The sequence below is a fragment of the Brugia malayi genome (genome assembly GCF_000002995.4).
Source record: "Brugia malayi strain FR3 genome assembly, contig: Bm_v4_Chr4_scaffold_001, whole genome shotgun sequence".
NCBI lineage: Eukaryota > Metazoa > Nematoda > Chromadorea > Rhabditida > Onchocercidae > Brugia > Brugia malayi.
Genome location: NW_025062478.1, coordinates 2701693 through 2723514, shown reverse-complemented (window position 1 = coordinate 2723514; position 21822 = coordinate 2701693). Strand labels below are relative to the sequence as shown.

Sequence of the window (21822 nt, the reverse complement as noted above, 5' to 3'; positions counted from 1 at the left end):
AAAATTTTATAATCCAACAACTTAAAAATAGATTTTCATAAATGCAGAAAAACAATTTGAAATAATTGTGATATGAAAAACTCATTGAGAAATTCATCTATTACATATCATTCATTTTTTAGACATGTCTTTTAATTTTATTTTTTTATTTATTTACTTAGTTATTAATTTATTTACTCATTTATTTATTTACTCAATTATTTATTTACTTATTCATTTATTTGCCCATTCATTTATTTACTTATTTATTTATTTATTTACTTATTTGTTCATATCTATATTTATGATTAATTAATATCATTCACTCAAAAATTTAATTGATCCAATCTGTCCTTTTCTTCAACACAACACTTATTTTCTTGCAATACTTTAAAAACATATTGATTGCTTTATCGTAATTTCATATTTCAATTAAACCAGGATGAAACATTTATGATATGATAAGACAGCTATGATATGATAAAACAATTGTGATATGATGAATAAAAAATTTTTTAAAATTTTTACTACAGAAAAGAAAAAGATAAAAAGAAAAACGAAATAGGAAGAAAGTAATCAATGCAAAATAATTATTTGATAGTAATTGACTTTGATTACTTATTTCAAATCCATCAATCATTTTTATTAATGTTTAACTTTTTTCTTTCCATTTTATTAATAAAACTTTTTTATAAATAACCTTGTTATTTTTTTTTTTTTGTTAAAATTTATAATTGACTCATATAAAATTTTAAAATCACTAATTTTACTAATTTTATTGGTAACAGTTGTTTTTATAATTAGTTTTTTTTAACGATTGTTGAAGAAAACAAATAAATAATTGGTAATTTTTTCTTCTCTCTCAAATTTTCTTCAATTTATAACAATTATTTTTATTACAATGCCTGAAATAGATAAAAATATTTAATTTAAGGAATTCTTCTTCATTTCTCTTTTTTTTTTGCTCCAAAAATTGATTTAAAAAAGAAAAAAAAACTTTTAAATATTTTAAAACAAACAATTTATTCCATAAAAGACATTTGCATCTGAAATATGATAAATCTGATTGAATTATTTTTTTTTTAATAAAATGACAATTTATAAATTTTGCAAGACAACAAAATGAAAGTTATAATGATTGAAAAATTTTTTTATAAATTTTAAATTAAAAATCGAAAAAGAAAAAAAAATTTTTTTCATTTAATTTTAATAAAAATAAAATGTTTGTTGATGCTTGCGCTTATTACAAATAATTTTATATCATTTGTTTATCGGAAAATATATTTCATCCAATTATTTAAAAGATTGCAATTTTACTTCCTTTTCCTTTTCCTTTTTCCTCTTTTTCTTATTTCTACGTAACGAAAAAGAAAAATTAAAAAAATAAAAAAACATTTTTTTAAAGATAAAAAAAAAACGAAATCGAATGAACAATTAAAAAATGAAAAAATTGATTGATTTAATTAATATATGAGTTTAATTTAAAAAAAAAAAAAAAACAAAATTATTAAAACTATCAGTGATTAATTAATAAACAAATAAATGAATTTAAATATAAAATATAAAATTTCATTTTGTTTGAAAAATCATTTTTCCACATTTTATTTATTTTTATTAGCTTCTAAAAAGAAAATTCATAGATTTTACAATACTTTTTACAACATTATTTTACTCTATTAAAATAGCGTACAATTATGAATTAATATGCAAAATATTTTAAGGAAAAATATACTTTTAATTTTAAGCAAATATTTATTTTTTCCAAATAATTTATCAAATAGTAATATTAAAAATAATTTAACTAATTTAAAACTCAAACATTTCTCATATCTGAAATTAAAAGCAAATCATTTTTCAATACTTTTGTATTATTCCCACACTTTTTAGCTATATTAATAATTATCATTTATCCCAATTCTCCTTCAAATGTTAATAATTATCATAAATTATCAATGATAGTAATAAAATTGAATAATTGAAAATTTAAACAATAAATTAAAATTGTTATAATTTTTATCTATTCTTTTCAATAATAATTTAATTCATTTAATTAAAGAATTAATGAGAATCAATGATGTAAATAAAATAATATTAATATTAACAATTATAAATTAATAACAAATTAGTTGAAATTTGTGGCAAACAATTAATCATCAAAGTATATTATTATTTGTCAATAAAGAACTGAAATGAAATAATTCGAATAACTCAATTTTTCTTTTTTTTTTCTTTGGAAATCAAATTTGTAAATGCATTATTTCATGAATAACTTTTAATATTTGTTAGTAATTTTAAAAATTTGTGACTAATTTAAAGCCTAAAAGGTTATCGAAATTTTTTTTCTTTTTTTTTTGATATTTGTAATGATGAATCAATTGTAATTGCTGAATATTAGTAAATAATTCGCTATTTAACAAAGCGCTATAAAATTGTAAACTTACTTTTGAAATAATTTAAGTATTTTAAGCAATATTTTTTCTGCTCAAATTACATTGCAAATTATTTTTATTTAGATTAAAAGAAATTTAAATGTGAATTTTTGTTCATATATTATCACAAATAAATTTTATTGTATCAAATATTATAAATCTATTAAATATTAGAAAGGTAAACAGAGATATTATTTAAATAATTTATTAAATTATGCTATCACTTCTATAAAAGTTGAACAATTGAAGATATCATTCAGAATCAATGCACTAATAATAATTATCATTTCTTCGAAGCATTTGCAGCACTTTCAATATTTTGTCACACATCGATGCATCATCATTGATTGATTTATTGATTGATCAACTTTGTTCAATCAGTCAATTAATTAGTAGAATTGAGAGAATTGACATAAAGTGGGAAAGGAGATTTAGTAATAATAAATTAGCCTAAACTGAACAACAGACTACTGAAGAGTTAGTGGGTTAACTGTGTGAAAAATAAATATTTGTGGACAGAAAAATTTATTTTGTCACATAAATCTTTATGAATGAATCTTTGTCAACCTATCGATATATGCAATTCTGAAGAATGGCATCATTTGCTGTAACAGTTTGTTTGAATTTTTTAGATGCGGAAACTACGAAAATATGGCATAACTTAATGGATAAATCTTTGCATAATTAGGATTAAAATCCTTGTAAATTTATGCTTTAATCCCATTGCATATGTGAGTTTTCTTCTTTATCCAATCTAATGTTAAGTTAAGCTGTACGTCACTCTACACGTCACACGTACCCTATAGAATAGAATAAAGTATACATGTATAACAGTTTCGGAAGCAGTAAAGAACGAGACGACTTAAATTTGTTTTTGCAATTTCTATTAGATATTCCACAAAATGTTAGTCACTGCAAGATTTTACAAGAATAACGATAAAAATTCAATGATTATATTACTTTCGAATGATTACCATGTTTTTATTTCCAATACTTGCCTCTTTTTAAATGTAATAAAGAAGGATGGTGAAACAATGAAATTTTGAATGAGGATGAACTGCATATAAAGTGATCGATTTATTTGTGAAATTGGTTTTTTGAGCTAATTTAGTTTCATTGAAAAATGATAACAAGTGATATAGGCTGCGACAAATGATGATCTTTTTTTTTTTTATCTAAGCATAACAGTAATACAAGTGTTAACATCAATCTCATATAAGAACAGAGTGAAAAACTCAAAACTGGCAACCGCGATAACAAAATATACTGGTCAGCTATCAGCGAAAAATACAAGTGTTAACATCAATCTCATATAAGAACAGAGTGAAAAACTCAAAACTGGCAACCGCGATAACAAAATATACTGGTCAGCTATCAGCGAAACGGACTTCCATTAGTAATTCGTAATTCTGAAATAAATAAAATTTGAAATAATGAATAAATGTAATAATAACACTTATTTATGGTTATAATCCACCTTCAAGCCATCAGTAAAGGACATTGAATCAATTTTCTCAACCATCAAAGTATTCATTCTGCAAAAGTGGCAGTGGCAGTTATGCATATTTTAAGAGTGCGGTTTTATATAAAACTATATCAAAATTTTCAAAAACTTAATTTCAATAAAAATTGTTTCACAAAATATACCATTTTCAAGCTCTACAGCTTTCGCCCAATAATCCTCAGCAACGATTTTCTCACCGTTTAGTGATGTTAACAACCTGGAATAAAGTAAAATAACCATAGCTGCAAATCATATGCCATCAAGTACTGATAACTTACTTTTTCTTAAAAACTTGATGCAAATTTAGTTAACAATAAAAATATTTCACCCGATCAGTCAACAAAAATTAAAGTAAAAAAATTACTGATAACAAATAAATAAAGCTTAAAAAACACGTATGCTAGAAAACTACTTGGAGAGTATTAGCTGTCGGTGTAATCTGGCTGAGTTATCATCCGCGTTTCTACACATGCGTTGCATACTTAAAAAACTTTCAACTGCCATCTGAAATTTCAAATACATCACAGGATACTTCCTATTTTATCTAAATTTTTTGAAATACCTCTTCAAAAAAATCCTTTAACAAATTTGAAGTACTTACTTCTTCTACAATTTTACAAATACTGACGTCGCAAAAGTTTTTGGAACAAGACAAAAGTGCATGGCGACAAATATGAAGTTCATTTTCATGTGTTGCAGCAAATTTTCGCACGAAATCCACATCTTTTAGATAAGATTTAGGCATAATCATTGCAAATTCTTCCTAAGATATTCAACAAAGTATTAGAATTTAATGCTTGAAAAAAACAAAGCAAAAAACATTCAAAACTTTGATCCGTCGGTAATTGAACAACAATAATTTCAGTAGTGTGATTGTCTTTCTGATATCAATCATCATATCGTACATATATCTAGTCATTTACTATCAATCATTTTTTTATTTATATTTGTATACAAATTCAATAAGTACAACGAGATGAAAAAAGGAAAATACCTGGCCAAGGAAACATTTTTCGCCGCTCAAAACAATTACGTTTGCGTTGGATTCTATTTCAACTGTTTGATATGGATAAATGAATGGTATTTTTCGAGTAGACAAGAACTTTTTGATCAAATGACAATTTTCACGTCCTACAAATATCTGGTAAGAGAGTTGCAACCTACACAATGTAATTCGCTATATCAGAACTGAATTATTAAAGATTTAAAAGTTCAGAATGCTAAAGGTGAACCACAAAAAAATTTTTTTTCACATTCATTCTTCAGAGCAATAATATCAACCAACCAGCTCACATTTAATATGCATGTACTCGTTTTCAGAAAAAAAAAAACTGACAACGCATATCTCCGTTTTTTAAGAAGTATTCAGTTTGATTAAAAAAAAGACCTTTTTTAGTGAATAAGAAGTTTCCTGCTGATAAGTTGGTTTCGTCGATAATGATTAAAGTATTGTCGGATACTTGTAGCAAACCTTGTTCAAAACCACTCTGAGGTCTCTCGTACGATGCCCACGATTTTTCCATTGTTTTCTCCATCACCTCGATGACATGAACCTGTAATTGGTCCCTCGGTTTTTCTGGAAGATTTTCCAGTCGACTTCAAATTCATGAAGTTGAAAATGATAGTTGCTAATCGCTACAGAAAGAAAGACAAAAAATTTCCGATATCGTCTCAGATTTTTCACTTTTATAAAACAATGCTTTTAAATCAATTAGCACTTCAGCTATTGTTTAATAAAGAATAATATGACTCATATTTAAGTATTTTTATATTTCGTCACTTCACATTGTAATGAAATGACTCTTCCAAGATGCATTTATGTTAAACACTGAGTACTTAATACACCCAAAACTAACAACTGAAAAAAATACATAAAGTACCTGCTGTTTCTAAAAGTAGTTCTATAGGTAACCAAAAAAGAAAAAAGTTGAACATACTTTTGGCATAAAAAGCTTGATCATTTCAATTAACAATTTGCTGTTAAATACCCTTTTCATCGTATATGGAAAGGTATATTCCATCGATCCAGATGGTTGAGAGTACCTGAAATCAAGTTAAAATAAGTTCTAGCTTCACCAGTAACTACTTCAGTAACTCCTCCGACCAGTCAAAAAAGAAAAAAGACTAGAAGAAAGTAACTTACCGTGAAATGAACAAGTGACATACTAGAGATTGCGCAATAACTTTACTTCCGAAAAGTTGTTCGAAAGCATAAATCAGTGATTCAAATCCTTGCATATTTTTATACTTTAGTACCTAAAAAAATTTTTACGGTAACAATATGATAGTGCTGAAGTGTCTGTATGGATTTCTACTAAAAAAATCAAGAAATCAGTATTTGAAACGAAGTAAAAAGTACTGTGAATAACTCTCTTTACAATATTTCCTTAAAGAAACAACTGGAGACAATATTTCAATTCTTTGCAGTTTAATGTTAACAAAAATCTAAACAAAACCGTATGTCAGTCAAACAATAGCATCCAACTTTCTTGAGTTTATACTGCAGTTTAGAGTGTGAAGTTTAAAAAAATCGATACCTCCGGATGAGCTAATGAAACAATATCGTGATATTCAACTGGTTTGTAATGAATAACATGTAATGACATCATGCTTACTGAACTTTTTGTATCGTCATCATCTCTAAAAAAAGTTTTAGAACATTTATCACCACATTAAAAACACAATAAAAAATGGAAATAGAGAAGAAACAACGAAGAGATAAATAGCAATAATATCTTAGGATAATTCAATCATTTATAAATTGAAATTAGCAATGATAAATTAATAATTACATACACTTCTATCATTTACATTTTCATAATTTGTCCAAAAAACTGTAAATTCGAACAATCACTTACTCATTTGTTATTTCAGTTAAGTCCAAAATGCCATACAAATCAAACACAACATTTGGTTTGAAATCTTCACTTTCCTCGTCATAGAACTGAAAAGATGATTTCTACAGGGATTTTAGGTATCTTACGCATAACCATTCACTAGTATAAAAAACCATATACATTTGTCATTCAAGAAACCCATTGAATAAAATTTCTAATTAAATGACTTTTAAATAATGTGAAATGAATTACCAGAGCATAAGTTCGCGATTCATTATTTTTGAGAAATGCTTCACAGGATGTTTGATTGTTTTTGCCTAAAAAGTTTGTATTACAAGAATAATGTATTATTTTGGAATTATTTTTTACTCGTTAGCGCTACAGATGTTTGAGAAAAATTATGAAATAAAAAGCCTAAACAGATCGTTGCAATGAACTAATAAATACCCTTTGACTATATAAATCTCTTAGACTAAGAAGAATTAGACTAATTCGTTGTATCACAAATGGCTCAATATTAACCGTTGAAAGTGTCTAAGTACCAATCTGTCACTCCTCTTTCTGGTACCAAAATGTAAGCGTTTCGACGAGTCATACCTTTCGTTTCTTTGATATTCTAAAAACCAAAGCACTTCACTTTGAAAACAAGGAAAGCAACGAATGAAACAAAATCTAAATTACAAATCAGTATCACGACTGGAAAATAAAAAATAACAATTCACGAAAATCAACAAATCAATCTAACTGAGCAGTTGATGTGACTTCTTAAAATTCCACAAACTGTTCGAGTACTACCATCTTCTTCTTCCGTAATTACTGAATTCAATGCGAATAATGTTTGCACCCCATTAAGAATCATCCCACGCATCCGAACCAAATCACCATGCTCCGCATGACTCGTATGGAGACATTTCCAATCCTGAAGAAAGTTAAAAAATAAAATTAGGAAAATCCAGCAGTCTTCTTATCGTACATTCCATTTCACATCAGTTGCACTCAACTTCAATCAATAACTGACCCAGTGTTCATAGAATAAACTTTAAATCCAGATAATTAGTCTTCAACGACTTGTATTTAACACCCGACATTATTATATATTTTGCATTATTGCATGTAATTCTATAACTACGAGTAAGAACAGTTAATCAATGACAGACGACAATAGCATTTTCAGCCACATATCCTCCAATATTTACCTTAAATTCATTCCTGTATTTTTCCTTTAGTTTTTTAATTAGTTTCAATGGATCATTCGTATATTCTGCGACATTCTCTGTAACGATTACTTTCAATTTGTTCAAACTAAGATTTTGTTAGAAATATTTATAGAAATTCTAGAGACTCGAACATGTAATCAGTCCATTTAATTACAAAGCTTCAAATAAAAGTAAATTTCATTTGCTTTTACTTGAAAGTCCATAAAGAATAAAAGAGTATAAAATTTAATCTAGTCAAAGTTTTGTCCATAACTAGTCCACTAAAATTTCAGCTGAAATGTTTACTATAATTCCTTGACTTTCAAATATGAGAATATAAACAAATTCTCGTGTGCGATATTTTCCGGAATATTTTTCTTTTAATAACTCATTTTTTTATAACTCATTTGTTTGATCTTTTTTCCAACATGAAATTAACGACATAAAAGAAAATTGTTACGAAAAACATCTCACACGCATCACATAATCATAGGACTTTAAATTTAAGATATTAATGTTAAAATCAAATAATTCTGAAAAGTAGCTTACCATATATAAGGAAGTAAAAGAATAAAGTAATAGGGGAGAAAAAAAAACAGGAAAAGAAAGAAAAATGACATAAATAAGAAATTAATCAATTAATTAAATGAATGAAATTAACCGAAAAATATATTATCCACATCATCATATATGCAATCTTCGTCACTTTTTCGTGATTCTCTTTCAGCGCTGCATTGAAGAGTGGAATTTCTATTCTGTGTTTTTACATTTGCGATATTCTGTGAATGAGTTGGACTATCTAGCGGATGAGCCACATTTTGGTTAGAATCATTCTCCATGTTTTACAGAAAAGGTAACTGAAACTTTTAACAAATTTTAATTAGTGAAAACAATAGTGAAAATTTCTCTATCGTTTTAGTAATAAAACAGTTTACGAATAATTTGGATTAAATAACTAGCACCAGTAAAACTTGATCAAATCAGTTGATTACAAAGAAAACATTGAACAATATAAGCAAAGACCGCTTAATTACACAGCACTGATTCTATTATTTTACTCTGACAATATCTTTCCTTATCTTCGCCATGTTTCACAGAAATATATCAATAATTACCTCATATGTAAACTTTATCAAATAATTACATCATATGTGAACTAAGCATATATTCAAATTAATTAAAAAAGCAAAAATTGCTCCTTTCTATCAATAATAACAATGACGAACAACTTATTCCATCCGTACTATAAGGACTGACAAAAGGTTAAAGGTCGAACCCCAATATCAAAACAAACACAAATTGAATTTAAATTTTAATTTTCATTTACTTCGTTATTTGACCAAAGGTCATTGTGAAAATTGCCATCCCACCAGTGGAAAAGTTATCTGAATATTTCTTCTTTGTGCTATTTTTCTCACTGTCACACTTTCATTTTCCTTCTTTTCCTCTCCCTCTCTTCCTCTTTTCTTATTTTTTGTCTTTTTTACTCTTTCCTTGCTTTCTTCTGCAATTTAAAAGTGGAAAAGTATTTTTTCTTTTGTAAATTTTCATAAAAAATATTCTTAAATTGATAAATTTTTTAAACTATAAACCATTTCAGCCCAACAATTTATAACAATTTTTTTCTTTTCTCTTCTATCAAATGAAAGAAATGTGATTTTATGAATGAAAATATCATTGATATTCTTACAATATATGAACAATCCTGAAAAGGTTTCTTTTCCTTTTTTTTTTTTTTTTACACATTTAAATTCGATGGATAAGTATTTACTCATTATTTAATGTATTATGGATGATTGAATTGAAATTTATTATTGAAGCAAAATAGTAAGGAGAAAATTATTGAAAACAATAGGACAGTTTACATTATCTTTGTTATTGTTAATGTTTCTTTAAGATTATTCTGCTGATCTGATATTTTATGCAAACTAAGTAATACGTAATATTTTTATCTTTCTTCTTTTTCTTGTTGAAATCATAATTTCCTATTCTAAATTTATTGCATAGCTATTATAGATTACTAAAATGTTTTATCTGTTAAAAAGTAGTCATAAGTTTATGCGAATTATTTGAACTGATTCTTTCAGTTTTTTTTTTTTTTTTTTCTTTCCTTACCAATTAAATTTTGCAGTCAAATGACAACGACTAAGAAATGCTTTCAAACAATTTTAACAGTCTTGATTATAGGAAAAATAATTATGATAAGTAATTTTTCAGGTAATAAAACCATCAATTTCGACTTTAACATTTACTGATAATCTGTACTGATCAATTGAATCGAATTGAAGTATAATCTCCACTAATCAATTGAATCAATTTATATAGAAATCACATTGGTAGGATGCATGCTTGCATCTAGAATTATTATTATTATTATTACCGTTATTATTAATTATTAATTATGAGATTAACTTCTCAATGTACACATGAAACTCAGTTCAGTATTTATTTGTTTACAATTCAAAATGTAATCCATTCTGTTCAATTTCATTTCTATTTCTATATGATCAACAGTAAACATCAGAGGATTGCATTTAAAAAAGTACGAGAAAAAATCTGAAAAAAGTGTTAAAAACAAATTTCGAAAAAGTTACAAAAATGAGATAAAATTATTTGTTTATTAATAATAATGCTCTTTCATATGATGCCATTGCTCCTACTAATAATATATATTTATCATAGCGTTACTTACAATAAAACTAATATTCGTATCGAAAATGTATAGTTCATCAACGAGTACAATGGACATAGAATGTATTTTATATTTATATATTTTATATTCGAATTGCTAAGTTTATTTTTAAAAATTCTAAAATATTGAAATTGAGTTTATTTTTCCAAATTCCAACAGAGAATATAATGTCAGTTTATTCATAGCTAAGTATTTTTCTTCCACACATCGGAGAACATACTAAAATCACTATGACCTATGCTTATAGATCACCATAGATTCGTATCGTACTGATAGGTTTTAGCGTTAGATGGAACTCTGTTCTGTTTAACCGTATAGGAAAACATGAAAATATTATCGAAACACTTACACAGAATTCTTCAGCAACGCTCAGAATTGTTTCAGTCTCTGATAATTATGATACTACAACGATGATGGAAAATGATAGGCGTGAAACTGTATCGCCTTTTCTACGTACGTGAATTGCTGTAGAAGGGCGATCGGGATCAGTTTAATAAGTCTCGACATCTCTTCTTCAGCGTCTCCAAAAGTCCACTGTCATCATTTCCCTCCACAGACAAATAATTCTCTTTTAATGTTTTATCTTATGGCAAAGAAATAAAATCAAATATTGGATGGATTTGATTCTTCGACTGATCAACTTTGTTTTATTCTTTGGTTATCATTTGCAGTTCGAATTGTGAAGCAGAAAAGAGATCAATTACTTTTACAATACTGTTACAATGAATAAATCACTAAGATAAAAGCATTTCACGTTTTCACGTCAAAATTGAGAGTACCTTACAATTTATGAATAAACGTTTTCTACCTTTAAAGCAAATCATTTTGGTTTTCCAATGCACAATCGTTGAAAGTTGTTCAAAAAAATGAAATAATTGTAACAGATGTTTTGTAAAAATTTCATATACATAGCTTAGCTTTTGAGATAAGCTATAATCATTGGCGGAATCAGTCGGAGAGGTGTGTATAAACGAATAATTGCTATGTTGGCTAATCTCTGAAAAGCTTACCGACAAATGCATTGGCATTTGAATTGAGTGCAATTTTCATTTTCAATTCTTCATGAATCAATTGTGCAAGAGAAATGATTTTGTGTCTTAAAATAAAAATAATTTTCATCATATTTTCAAAATTTCCTTTAGAAAAACTTGAAAGATTATTCAACGAATCAATAAGAATAATCCAATTCATATTTGACAGTTCTTTTGTTCTTTTATTTTAAAATATATTAACATAACGTTAACTTAATATATGTCAGAGTATATTTAATTATTCAATTTTTACTAAAATTAAATTTACTTAATTATAAGATTAATAGTAGAAAGAATCATTACACAGTAAAAGATTTTGAACAAAGCACTAAGAACTTGCACTCATTTTAAAAACCTAATGAGCTCCATTTCACAGTTTTGTTTTATTTTGAAAATTTCCATGAATGTTTGTTAGTCTATGAAATAATCAAAGGAATTTATTGAGGAAATATCATAAATGCTTTGTTGGCTACCATATAGCATTTTTGTGTTTATATTCTTGGAATCGTATATTCTTATTGTTCCATCACTCCTCTGATCAAATAAACAATAGCTGGTAAACAAAGAATGCGACAAAGTAGAGTTGATCAATGACAGAATCAGATCCATCCAAAGTTTGATTTTATATCTTTGTTCTACGATTATACACGGAAAGAGAGCTAACTGCTTAGGGAAATGATGAAGAAATTCCATGAGGGAAAATCTGAAAAAGATTCCGTGACGAAAAATCCCCGAAATTGATCCCTGATCAAGAATTTCTTCAATGAGAAATCAATTAATTGATCAATGAGAAGAAAATGGTTTGTTTTAGAAAAAATCGACAAATATTTTAATTTTTTATCTGATATCAACTAATTAATAAGGTTATACCATTCAATATTTGATAATTTCTTATCCTTAAATTTGCTTCAAAGAAAGTTAAAAACTGATAATAAATCTCACAAAAGAATCAATGAAACGATTTTCTCATTCGCACAATATATTTTATGGTTGTGTGATATTTTTTTTTCAAATGTGACCACATACTTTCAGTTGCAAATCGTTTACCTCATGTCATTCTCAATACAAATTAATTTCATACTTGGATTTTTGACATTCCTTAAGGTAATATAACTGTTATTGCAAGTTGATTGGTGATAAAAATATTCTGAAAAAAGAAAAAAACAACTCAGTAATATCTAAAAAAGAAATCTGAAATCATTTCCATCAGCGAACAATTCTATAATAAAAATTATACCGCCCTTCTTACGTACGTGAAATGCTATTGAAGGGCGGTCGGGATCAGTTTAATGTTTTCAACATCTTTCGTCCTTTCGTTTCCTTCAGAATCCCCAAATATTCTACCGTCATCATTTCCCTCCTCAGACAAATAATACTCTTTTAATGTTTTATCTTATGGCAAAGAAATAAAATCAAATATTGGATGGATTTGATTCTTCGACTGATCAACTTTGTTTTATTCTTTGGTTATCATTTGCAGTTCGAATTGTGAAGCAGAAAAGAGATCAATTTCTTTTACAATACTGTTACAATGAATAAATCACTAAGATAAAAGCATTTCACGTTTTCACGTCAAAATTGAGAGTACCTTACAATTTATGAATAAACGTTTTCTACCTTTAAAGCAAATCATTTTGGTTTTCCAATGCACAATCGTTGAAAGTTGTTCAAAAAAATGAAATAATTGTAACAGATGTTTTGTAAAAATTTCATATACATAGCTTAGCTTTTGAGATAAGCTATAATCATTGGCGGAATCAGTCGGAGAGGTGTGTATAAACGAATAATTGCTATGTTGGCTAATCTCTGAAAAGCTTACCGACAAATGCGCTGGCATTCTCAATTCTTCAAGAATCAATTGTGCAAGAGAAATGATTTTGTGTCTTAAAATAAAAATAATTTTCATCATCTTTTCAAAATTTCCTTTGGAAAAACTTGAAAGATCTTTCAACGAATTATTAGGGATAATTCAATTCATATTTGACGGATATACATGAAAGAGCAAGTGCTATATTGATTAACTTCTAAAAGCTTTACCGACTGACATTTCAACATTTCAATTGATTGAGGTTTCCATTATTGAGTAATTTTTTTGCTTCTTATCTCACAACTCTATTTTGCTGATCAAAAAGCAATAATTATTGCTAATAAACGAACACAACAAAATTAGATTGACAAAGTTCAGAATCATATACTTCAAAATTTGATTATGTGTCGTTATTCTAAGTAATACTTGAAAAGAGATGATACTATTTATGGAAATGATGTACAAAAATTGAAACGAATCTTAAAAGGGAATCATATCGAAGCCTTTAGATTGATTGATCACCTAAACTAGTATCATCTTTAATTAGATTTCAATTATGCAAGAGGTATAACTTTATGGACATTATAAATTTCATTATATTTTGTCCTGTTTTACTCCATACTTTTCTATTTTTTCTATTTTTGAACTTTTTTTTTTTGCAAATTAGGTAGCAAATAATTTCATTTCAGTGAATTTAACATAAAACAAAATGAGAATAGTTGGAAAATAATTACAATTATTCGTTTATTTCTTTTTTAAAGATTATATTATGGTAAGTGTATAACTTTGGTTATGATAAGTTATAGTATTCTGTGATTGCATAAGTGAGTTTATATTTTAGATATGTACAATATGACATCAATAGATTTAAAATTATTAAAATAAGTTAAAATATTTGTAAATTAAATGTATTTAAAATGTGTGTTACTTCTTAGTACTTTGATTTTCACGAACAATTCCAATCTTCCACTAGGCTTATCTTATGTAATAACTGTTTCTACAACTTTTATTCTTATGATCAAATAAATTTAATCTTAGCAAAAATCATAGAATGCTCTGAAATACATATATACATTAAAATAAGTCGTAGTTCAATGATAAATATTAGTTTATTAATACTAGTTGTACTAACATTTGAATTTGATATTAGTTCTTTCAGATTTAATACCTGACAATAAAAAAAAAAAAAAAACAAAAAATCAGTTATTTTTTCTTGCCAAGCAGCGAGCCAAGTCCACCAAATCCTCGACCAAACATTCCACCACCATAACCCCTGAAAATTAAAACAATTAAACATAAAATATCAACTCAAAATGTCATTTCCCATATTCAAATTTCACAAATTTACAAAACTGTAATTTACCATCCGGGTCTATATCCACCGTAAGGCCCGTATCCACCGTAAGGCCTGTAACCACCGTAATATCCACCTGGGTATCCCCAACCATAAGATTCCACATATTCAAATAACAATAGGATAACCAGTAACACCAAAATACTTTTTGTGCCTTCCATTAAAATCTATTATTCACCTGAATGATATTTTTGTTCTGAAAAATACGAATATGAAAGAGGAAGGAAACGCTTGAATTATTAAAAAGATTACGCTGAATAAAGTTTCAATTGAAGATTTTAAGTATTTGAAATAATATGTAACTAACTGAAAGTATTATAAAAATTCGTCGTCTTTTTGTAGTAATAAAAATGCAGATCAAATCATTCATACTTTCCAGAAAATTATAAATTCCAGAATAATTCCTTTCTAACAAAAAAAGGATCAAATATAAATGAAAAGTATTCGGAAAAAAGTATTTCGTGCTAATATAAATGCATTTGCTAGATAGAATTCGGTATTTTAGCAAATTTGAGACATTAAGATAAATTTTTTGCTAATAAAATCAAATTAAGGTTATAGCAAAATTATTATTGCAAATTAAATAGAAAATAAAATTTGAACAGCTCCATCCAACAATGAATGTTGAAAAATAAAAAACAGTTTATGTTATGCGAAGTTTTATAAACTGCGCAATATGAATGCTACTGTAAGTTTCCGCCTCTTTCACGCCTTCATTAAATGTTTTTCAAGTTTTTACTAAATTAGAGAGTTCTCTAGCACTACAAAAATTTACACCCAAATTTAAAATTGATCAGAAAAAGAAAATTTATTTTAGTAAATACAATTTCTCAAATAAACGAGAAATTTTCACACTTTAAGTTCCTATTACGAATTCCAGTTCAGAATGGAACACTTGCTCATATTGCAATAACAAAATAATTTTGTGTAAAATGTCATTCAGTATATATAATAATTAAATTAGCATATTAGCGCTAGATTTTCTGAAATTCCTCAAAGAAGAAGATTTCCGGAAATTTTTCCGAATTTTGGATAATTTTTCATAATACTTATAATTTTTCCGATAAGACAGAATTTTAGAATGCAATGATTGTTCAGTATTCATTATCTTTGAAACGAAAGACGTCGCCATTCCGAATACAGTTATTGCACTTTGCGCATTTCTGTTTATTTGTATGAAAATGATTTTTGACCGAATCTCTCATTTAATTTGAAAATAGAAAAAAACATATCTAAACTATTCGTTATTACCAGTACATGCTCACTTATCATATAATGTGTAAAATGACGTAGAAACGTTGGATACGTAATAACGTCTATATTAATAGAAGTTCACGTATACAATGAAATGGATAAGAATTTAGAAGGAATGAAAACAAAGAATTCACTCTTGCAATATTAATAAATCTTTTTATTTTCACTTTATTCTGAAACTTACAATCCATAAATTTTATCGATAATTATAAGTGTTACATTACTGAAATTACAGTATTCTATTCATATGGCATTTCAGTTTAGTTTTGTATAAAATTAATGAAAGAACAAATACGACAAGTATTAATACTTAAACAATGTCATTTCATGTCAAGTAAACAAGATTATCAGTTTATTTACAGGAAGGAACAGCAAAATAATAAAAATTATATATTGTTTGACACATAATTTAGGTGACAGACTAATTTTTCTAAAATTCTTTAAAGTTTTCTGAAGCAAACGTTGAGATATTAATTTGTTCCAAGCAATCTTTCATCTTGAATTGATGAATGTAGGAGATAATATGATTTTATGGATATTTAATTTTATCATATTTTTAGGTCGCATAAATGTTTCCATTAGAAATAATCACAAATACTTTCCATCCCGAGTGAAATCACTAAGAAATATTTCAAATCTTAACCTTTTAAAATCACATTGAAAGCATTTCTATACGGATCCTTCATCCTAAGTAATTATACAACTTTTCATTATTGCCTTAGACAAAGATATAAAATCAAAGTGTTTGAACAATTTTAAACAAATTTCTATGGAAGACGAAAATCATTTGCTTTAAAGGTAGAAAAGTTTATTTATCAATTGTAAGGTACTCTCAATTTTGACGTGAAAACGTGAAATGCTTTTATCTTAGTGATTTATTCATTGTAACAGTATTGTAAAAGAAATTGATCTCTTTTCTGCTTCACAATTCGAACTTCAAATAATAACCAAAGAATAAAGCAAAATTGATCAGTCGAAGAATCAAATCCATTCAATATTTGATTTTATTTCTTTGCCATAAGATAAAACATTAAAAGAGAATTATTTGTCTGTGGAGGGAAATGATGACAGTGGACTTTTGGAGACGCTGAAGAAGAGATGTCGAGACTTATTAAACTGATCCCGATCGCCCTTCTACAGCAATTCACGTACGTAGAAAAGGCGGTATATTATATTATTATAAAATTGTTTGCTGGTGGAAATGATTTCAGATTTTCTTTTTAGAATTTTTCTTCTTTTTAGACATTATTTCTTTAGGAATGAGTAGTTTTTTTCTTTTTTTAGAATATTTTATCACCAATCAACTTGCAATAACAGTTATATTACCTTAAGGAATGTCAAAAATCCAAGTATGAAATTAATTTGTATTGAGAATGACATGAGGTAAACGATTTGCAACTGAAAGTATGTGGTCACATTTGAAAAAAAAATATCACACAACCATAAAATATATTGTGCGAATGAGAAAATCGTTTCATTGATTGTTTTGTGAGATTTATTATCAGTTTTTAACTTTCTTTGAAGCAAATTTAAGGATAAGAAATTATCAAATATTGAATGGTATAACCTTATTAATTAGTTGATATCAGATAAAAAATTAAAATATTTGTCGATTTTTTCTAAAACAAACCATTTTCTTCTCATTGATCAATTAATTGATTTCTCATTGAAGAAATTCTTGATCAGGGATCAAATTCGGGGATTTATCGACACAGAATCTTTTTCAGATTTTGCCTCATGGAATTTCATCATTTCCCTAAGCAGTTAACTCTCTTTCCGTGTATAATCGTAGAACAAAGATATAAAATCAAACTTTGGATGGATCTGATTCTGTCATTGATCAACTCTACTTTGTCGCATTCTTTGTTTATCAGCTATTGTTTATTTGATCAGAGGAGTTATGGAACAATAAGAATATACGATTCAAAGAATATAAACACAAAAATGCTATATGGTAGCCAACAAAGCATTTATGATATTTCCTCAATAAATTCCTTTGATTATTTCATAGACTAACAAACATTCATGGAAATTTTCAAAATAAAACAAAACTGTGAAATGGAGCTCATTAGGTTTTTAAAATGAGTGCAAGTTCTTAGTGCTTTGATTTTCATTAACACTTCAAATCTTTTACTTTGTAATGAATTCTTAATCTTATAATTAAGTAAATTTAACTTTAGCAAAGATTAAATAATCATAGATACTTTGAAATATATTACAAGTAAATGTTATGTTAATATATTTTAAAATAAAAGAACAAAAGAACTGTCAAATATGAATTGAATTATTCTTACTATTTCATTGAATAATCTTTCATGTTTTTCTAAAGGAAATTTTGAAAAGATGATGAAAATTATCTTTATTTTAAGACACAAAATCATTTCTGTTGCACAATTGATTCGTGAAGAATTGAGAATGAAAATTGCACTCAATTCAAATGTAGCGCATTTGTCGGTAAGCTTTTCAGAGATTAGCCAACACAGCAATTATTCGTTTATACATACCTCTCCGACTGATTCCGCCAATGATTATAGCTTATCTCAAAAGCTAAGCTATGTATATCCAAGTTCAAATTAACTTATAAAAACTGAAATAACGAATGGCTCAATTCTAATAACCATAACACTTTGTACTGATTATTCTACGAGAATAACTATGGCAAATTCAGAGCTAATAGAAATATCAAAGCAATGACTTTTGGACGAGCGCACCTGTCACATTAAAGTAATCGATCCGTTAATTGGTGACATTGAATATTGTGTCGTGGACAGATCCGTCAACCTGATTTATTAACATTGGGTGGTATTTGTGGATCTATTATGGTTGTGACCGTTAACGGAGGATATGGGTTTGATTCCGGAAAAAGAGACAAGAAAGACTATCACATCGAAGGAGGAAAGCGCAAATTACCCATGAGAGGGCCAAGGTGTATAGCATTTTACTGATTATTGAATATCTATTTTTCTTGATTAGAATGTAAATAATTGCTTGCGGGGACAAACGAAGTTTGTGAAATTTGGACGGAATTTTATTGAGTGATATCAAAAAGTAAAATCAGTTTTTTATTTTCATTCAAAAGAAAATGCATTAATAGTTCAGAAAAAGTTGAACCGATGAAATTAGCGCCAAGAAGTGAATGTGTTAATATTCGATATACGATCATTTGAATATCATTAAGTCATAACCAGATCATTAAGAAATGCAGTATAATTTTTTGTTGTGCGATTTTTTAAACAATTCAATTTTTTAGGCATAGGAAATCTAAAGCACTATACAAATTCTTACTTAGTAGCATAAAATTATCTTAAATGAAGTAAAAACCAACATCAGTTATTTCTTCTTGACCGATAATGCTACTCCAATTCCATCGAAATTTGTACCGTGCATCTCATCACCATAAAATGGAGACCCAAAAACAAAACACAATTAAGTAGAAAATTGTTTTTTATGCATAAATTTATTTTTATACAGACTTAATCAAATTTTCATTTAATTTCTTCCATTATATACACTCATCTTTGGTATAATTTTCTTGTTCTCACTGAATTTACTTCCTTTTCAGAATATTTTTTTGTACCCATTTAAAGAAATTTAATACAAAATAAAGAAAAGTTTTTATAATCCAAAAAAAGAAGCAAAGAAAATTATTTTTTAATTAAGTTAAAAAAAAAAAACCACAGCCATTTTTTTTGTGGCTTAAATTTTGTAAATTTCTTAGAATAAAAACATACCATTGATCACCATTGAACGGTCTATGTCCACCGTAATATCCACTACCGTAATACGGATATCCCCAACTATATGATTCGACATTTGTATTTGCTAGTAAAATAATCAGTAGCATCAGTAAGCTGTTTTTCATATTTTCAATTAAATCACCTTGAAAAGAAAAAAAAAAAAAAAACATTGATATTAAGGTGCGAAAAGAAAAGATTGAATGATTAAAAAAGTATTACATTGAATTATTCACTGTTTTATTTCTTCAAAATTGTACTGCGCAATTTTGCAATACTACAAATTAAGCAATTTTGAAAATATTTTTAATTATAAAATAAAGTATAATGAAATAACGAATGCAGAAAGAAATTAATGTTCTATTTGTAAATATCAAAGCATGGATTTGACATTTTTAAAATTTTTCTGCGCTTTTGGATCAATTTCTCAACCGTTAATTTAAGTAGTTATACTTAACACTTTTAATAATAAATACTTATGCAATAATAAAATCAAAATGATATTATGTTCTGTTTGATAAATTTGTGTTATATAATATATTAACTATACTTAACATACTCTCGTTCTTCTCCTCTTTAGCAAAAGTTTTTGAATTATAATAAATTCGAGAATTCTAAGCTACTATAAGTATTTGTAGTAGTTTAAAAGAAAAAAAAATATAAAAAAAGAAAATGAAAACATGAAAAAAGTTTTCTGCTTTTTTTTTTTAAAAAAAAAAAGAGAGAAAAGAAATACTATCTCAATAAATGAGAAATTATCAAGCATTTATATTTTCACTAGGGAATCCAATTGTATTATGCATTATGCTTTAGTGTTATTATAAAAATATGCTTTGAATGAAAATAATAGCTCAAATATAAATAACACAATATCATTCCGTTAAACACATTTTGCGTATTTTATGCAAAAAGAAAAAAAAAAATGAAAAGAAAGCCGACAAAAGCAGAATTTAATGTTATAAAGCATACTTCCATTTTCATTTATCAAAAATTTTACATAAATTTTGACTATTTTCAAAATGTTTGCCTTTTTTTTTTTCACTGAAATTTTTAAAACAATGAATGTTGGTAATTTCGAAACTGAAAAACTTTCATTTCCATGAAAAAATTTATTGAAGTAGTTGTAAGATAGTTTTAAATAAAATATTCACCGTACGTTAGGCTAATGCTTTCTGAACCATTTTTGAAATTAATGTAATATAAATAACTAAGAAATGATTCCACATTATAAAAAAATACATTAAAAAGATATTTAAGTGGTTTAAAATGTGAGTTATTGTTTTTTAAAGTACTGTGAATGAGGCACTTAACATAAATTCTACCTTTAATTTTTTTTTTTTTTTTTAAGAAAAAAATTTTCGAAAAAAAATGACTTGAGATATTATAAGCTTCTTCCATGACAAATTATTGTTATAGCATTCTATTATTACTTAAAAATTTTATTCGTTACAAAATTACAAATCACTTATGGAAGTTTGATCCACTACTAATTAGCAGTATTTTTTGTCATACAGTTACTATCTGTAAGTTATTTCCAAACAATCTGTTATATGAAATCTGAAATAGAAAAAAAGTGATCTTTGTTTATTTTAATAGAAATCAGCAATTTTTATGATATAATTGTAATGAAAATAAAATTAGAAAATCTCACAATAAATTGATGACTTTATTTTTCATTCAAAGATTCTCACATTGTTTCACTATCCAATCAACATTTAAAAAGAAGCAAATATTGGAAGTAGATGAATGATGATCGTTCAAAAGTAATATAATTATTAGATTTTTATATTTATTCTTGTTTATTCCTATCAAATTTTATAATGACCAATGTCTTTGCAGGATATCTAATAAAAAATTGGAAAAAACAAATTTAAATTGCCTCTTTTTTTATTTTCTTCGAAACTGTGGTAAGCAAACTTAATTAAAATTTCATAACTGAACGAACTTTGGGAAAACCTAGTAAACAGGTGGTTGCAGAGAATCAATTGATTAAATGGTGATAAAT

The 21822-nt window shown here is 26.5% G+C and overlaps 2 protein-coding genes and 1 non-coding gene across 5 annotated transcripts; all 3 read right to left on the bottom strand.

The window, feature by feature from the left end:
- Positions 1-3782: 3782 nt before the first annotated feature.
- On the bottom strand, positions 3783-8784 carry Bm1544 (Uncharacterized protein; the record flags this gene model as incomplete). 3 transcript variants are annotated; one of them, XM_043081411.1, is made up of 15 exons in its annotated part: positions 3783-3817; positions 4056-4129; positions 4325-4416; positions 4514-4675; positions 4907-5043; positions 5300-5465; positions 5850-5955; positions 6056-6168; positions 6450-6552; positions 6771-6856; positions 7002-7066; positions 7272-7365; positions 7495-7668; positions 7946-8022; positions 8607-8784. In XM_043081411.1, 15 exons carry the CDS (start codon positions 8782-8784, stop codon positions 3783-3785), a joined length of 1662 nt encoding a protein of 553 aa, XP_042937345.1. The 3 variants fall into 3 exon arrangements, with proteins under 3 accessions (XP_042937345.1, XP_042937346.1, XP_042937347.1); XM_043081412.1 differs by lacking the exon at positions 7946-8022 and having other exon boundaries at positions 8607-8633; XM_043081413.1 differs by lacking the exons at positions 7946-8022; positions 8607-8784 and having other exon boundaries at positions 7495-7617.
- A 5894-nt stretch (positions 8785-14678) lies between these two features.
- Bm10460 (Uncharacterized protein) lies at positions 14679-14990 on the bottom strand (the record flags this gene model as incomplete). Its single annotated transcript, XM_001893930.1, has 2 exons — positions 14679-14748; positions 14839-14990. The coding sequence occupies 2 exons, from the start codon at positions 14988-14990 to the stop codon at positions 14679-14681; spliced, it is 222 nt and encodes a 73-aa protein (XP_001893965.1).
- A 3659-nt stretch (positions 14991-18649) lies between these two features.
- Bm15565 lies at positions 18650-18979 on the bottom strand (the record flags this gene model as incomplete). Its single annotated transcript, XR_006227952.1, has 1 exon — positions 18650-18979. It is a non-coding gene; the product is annotated as a Eukaryotic small subunit ribosomal RNA (ribosomal RNA).
- Between the last annotated feature and the right edge of the window lie 2843 nt (positions 18980-21822).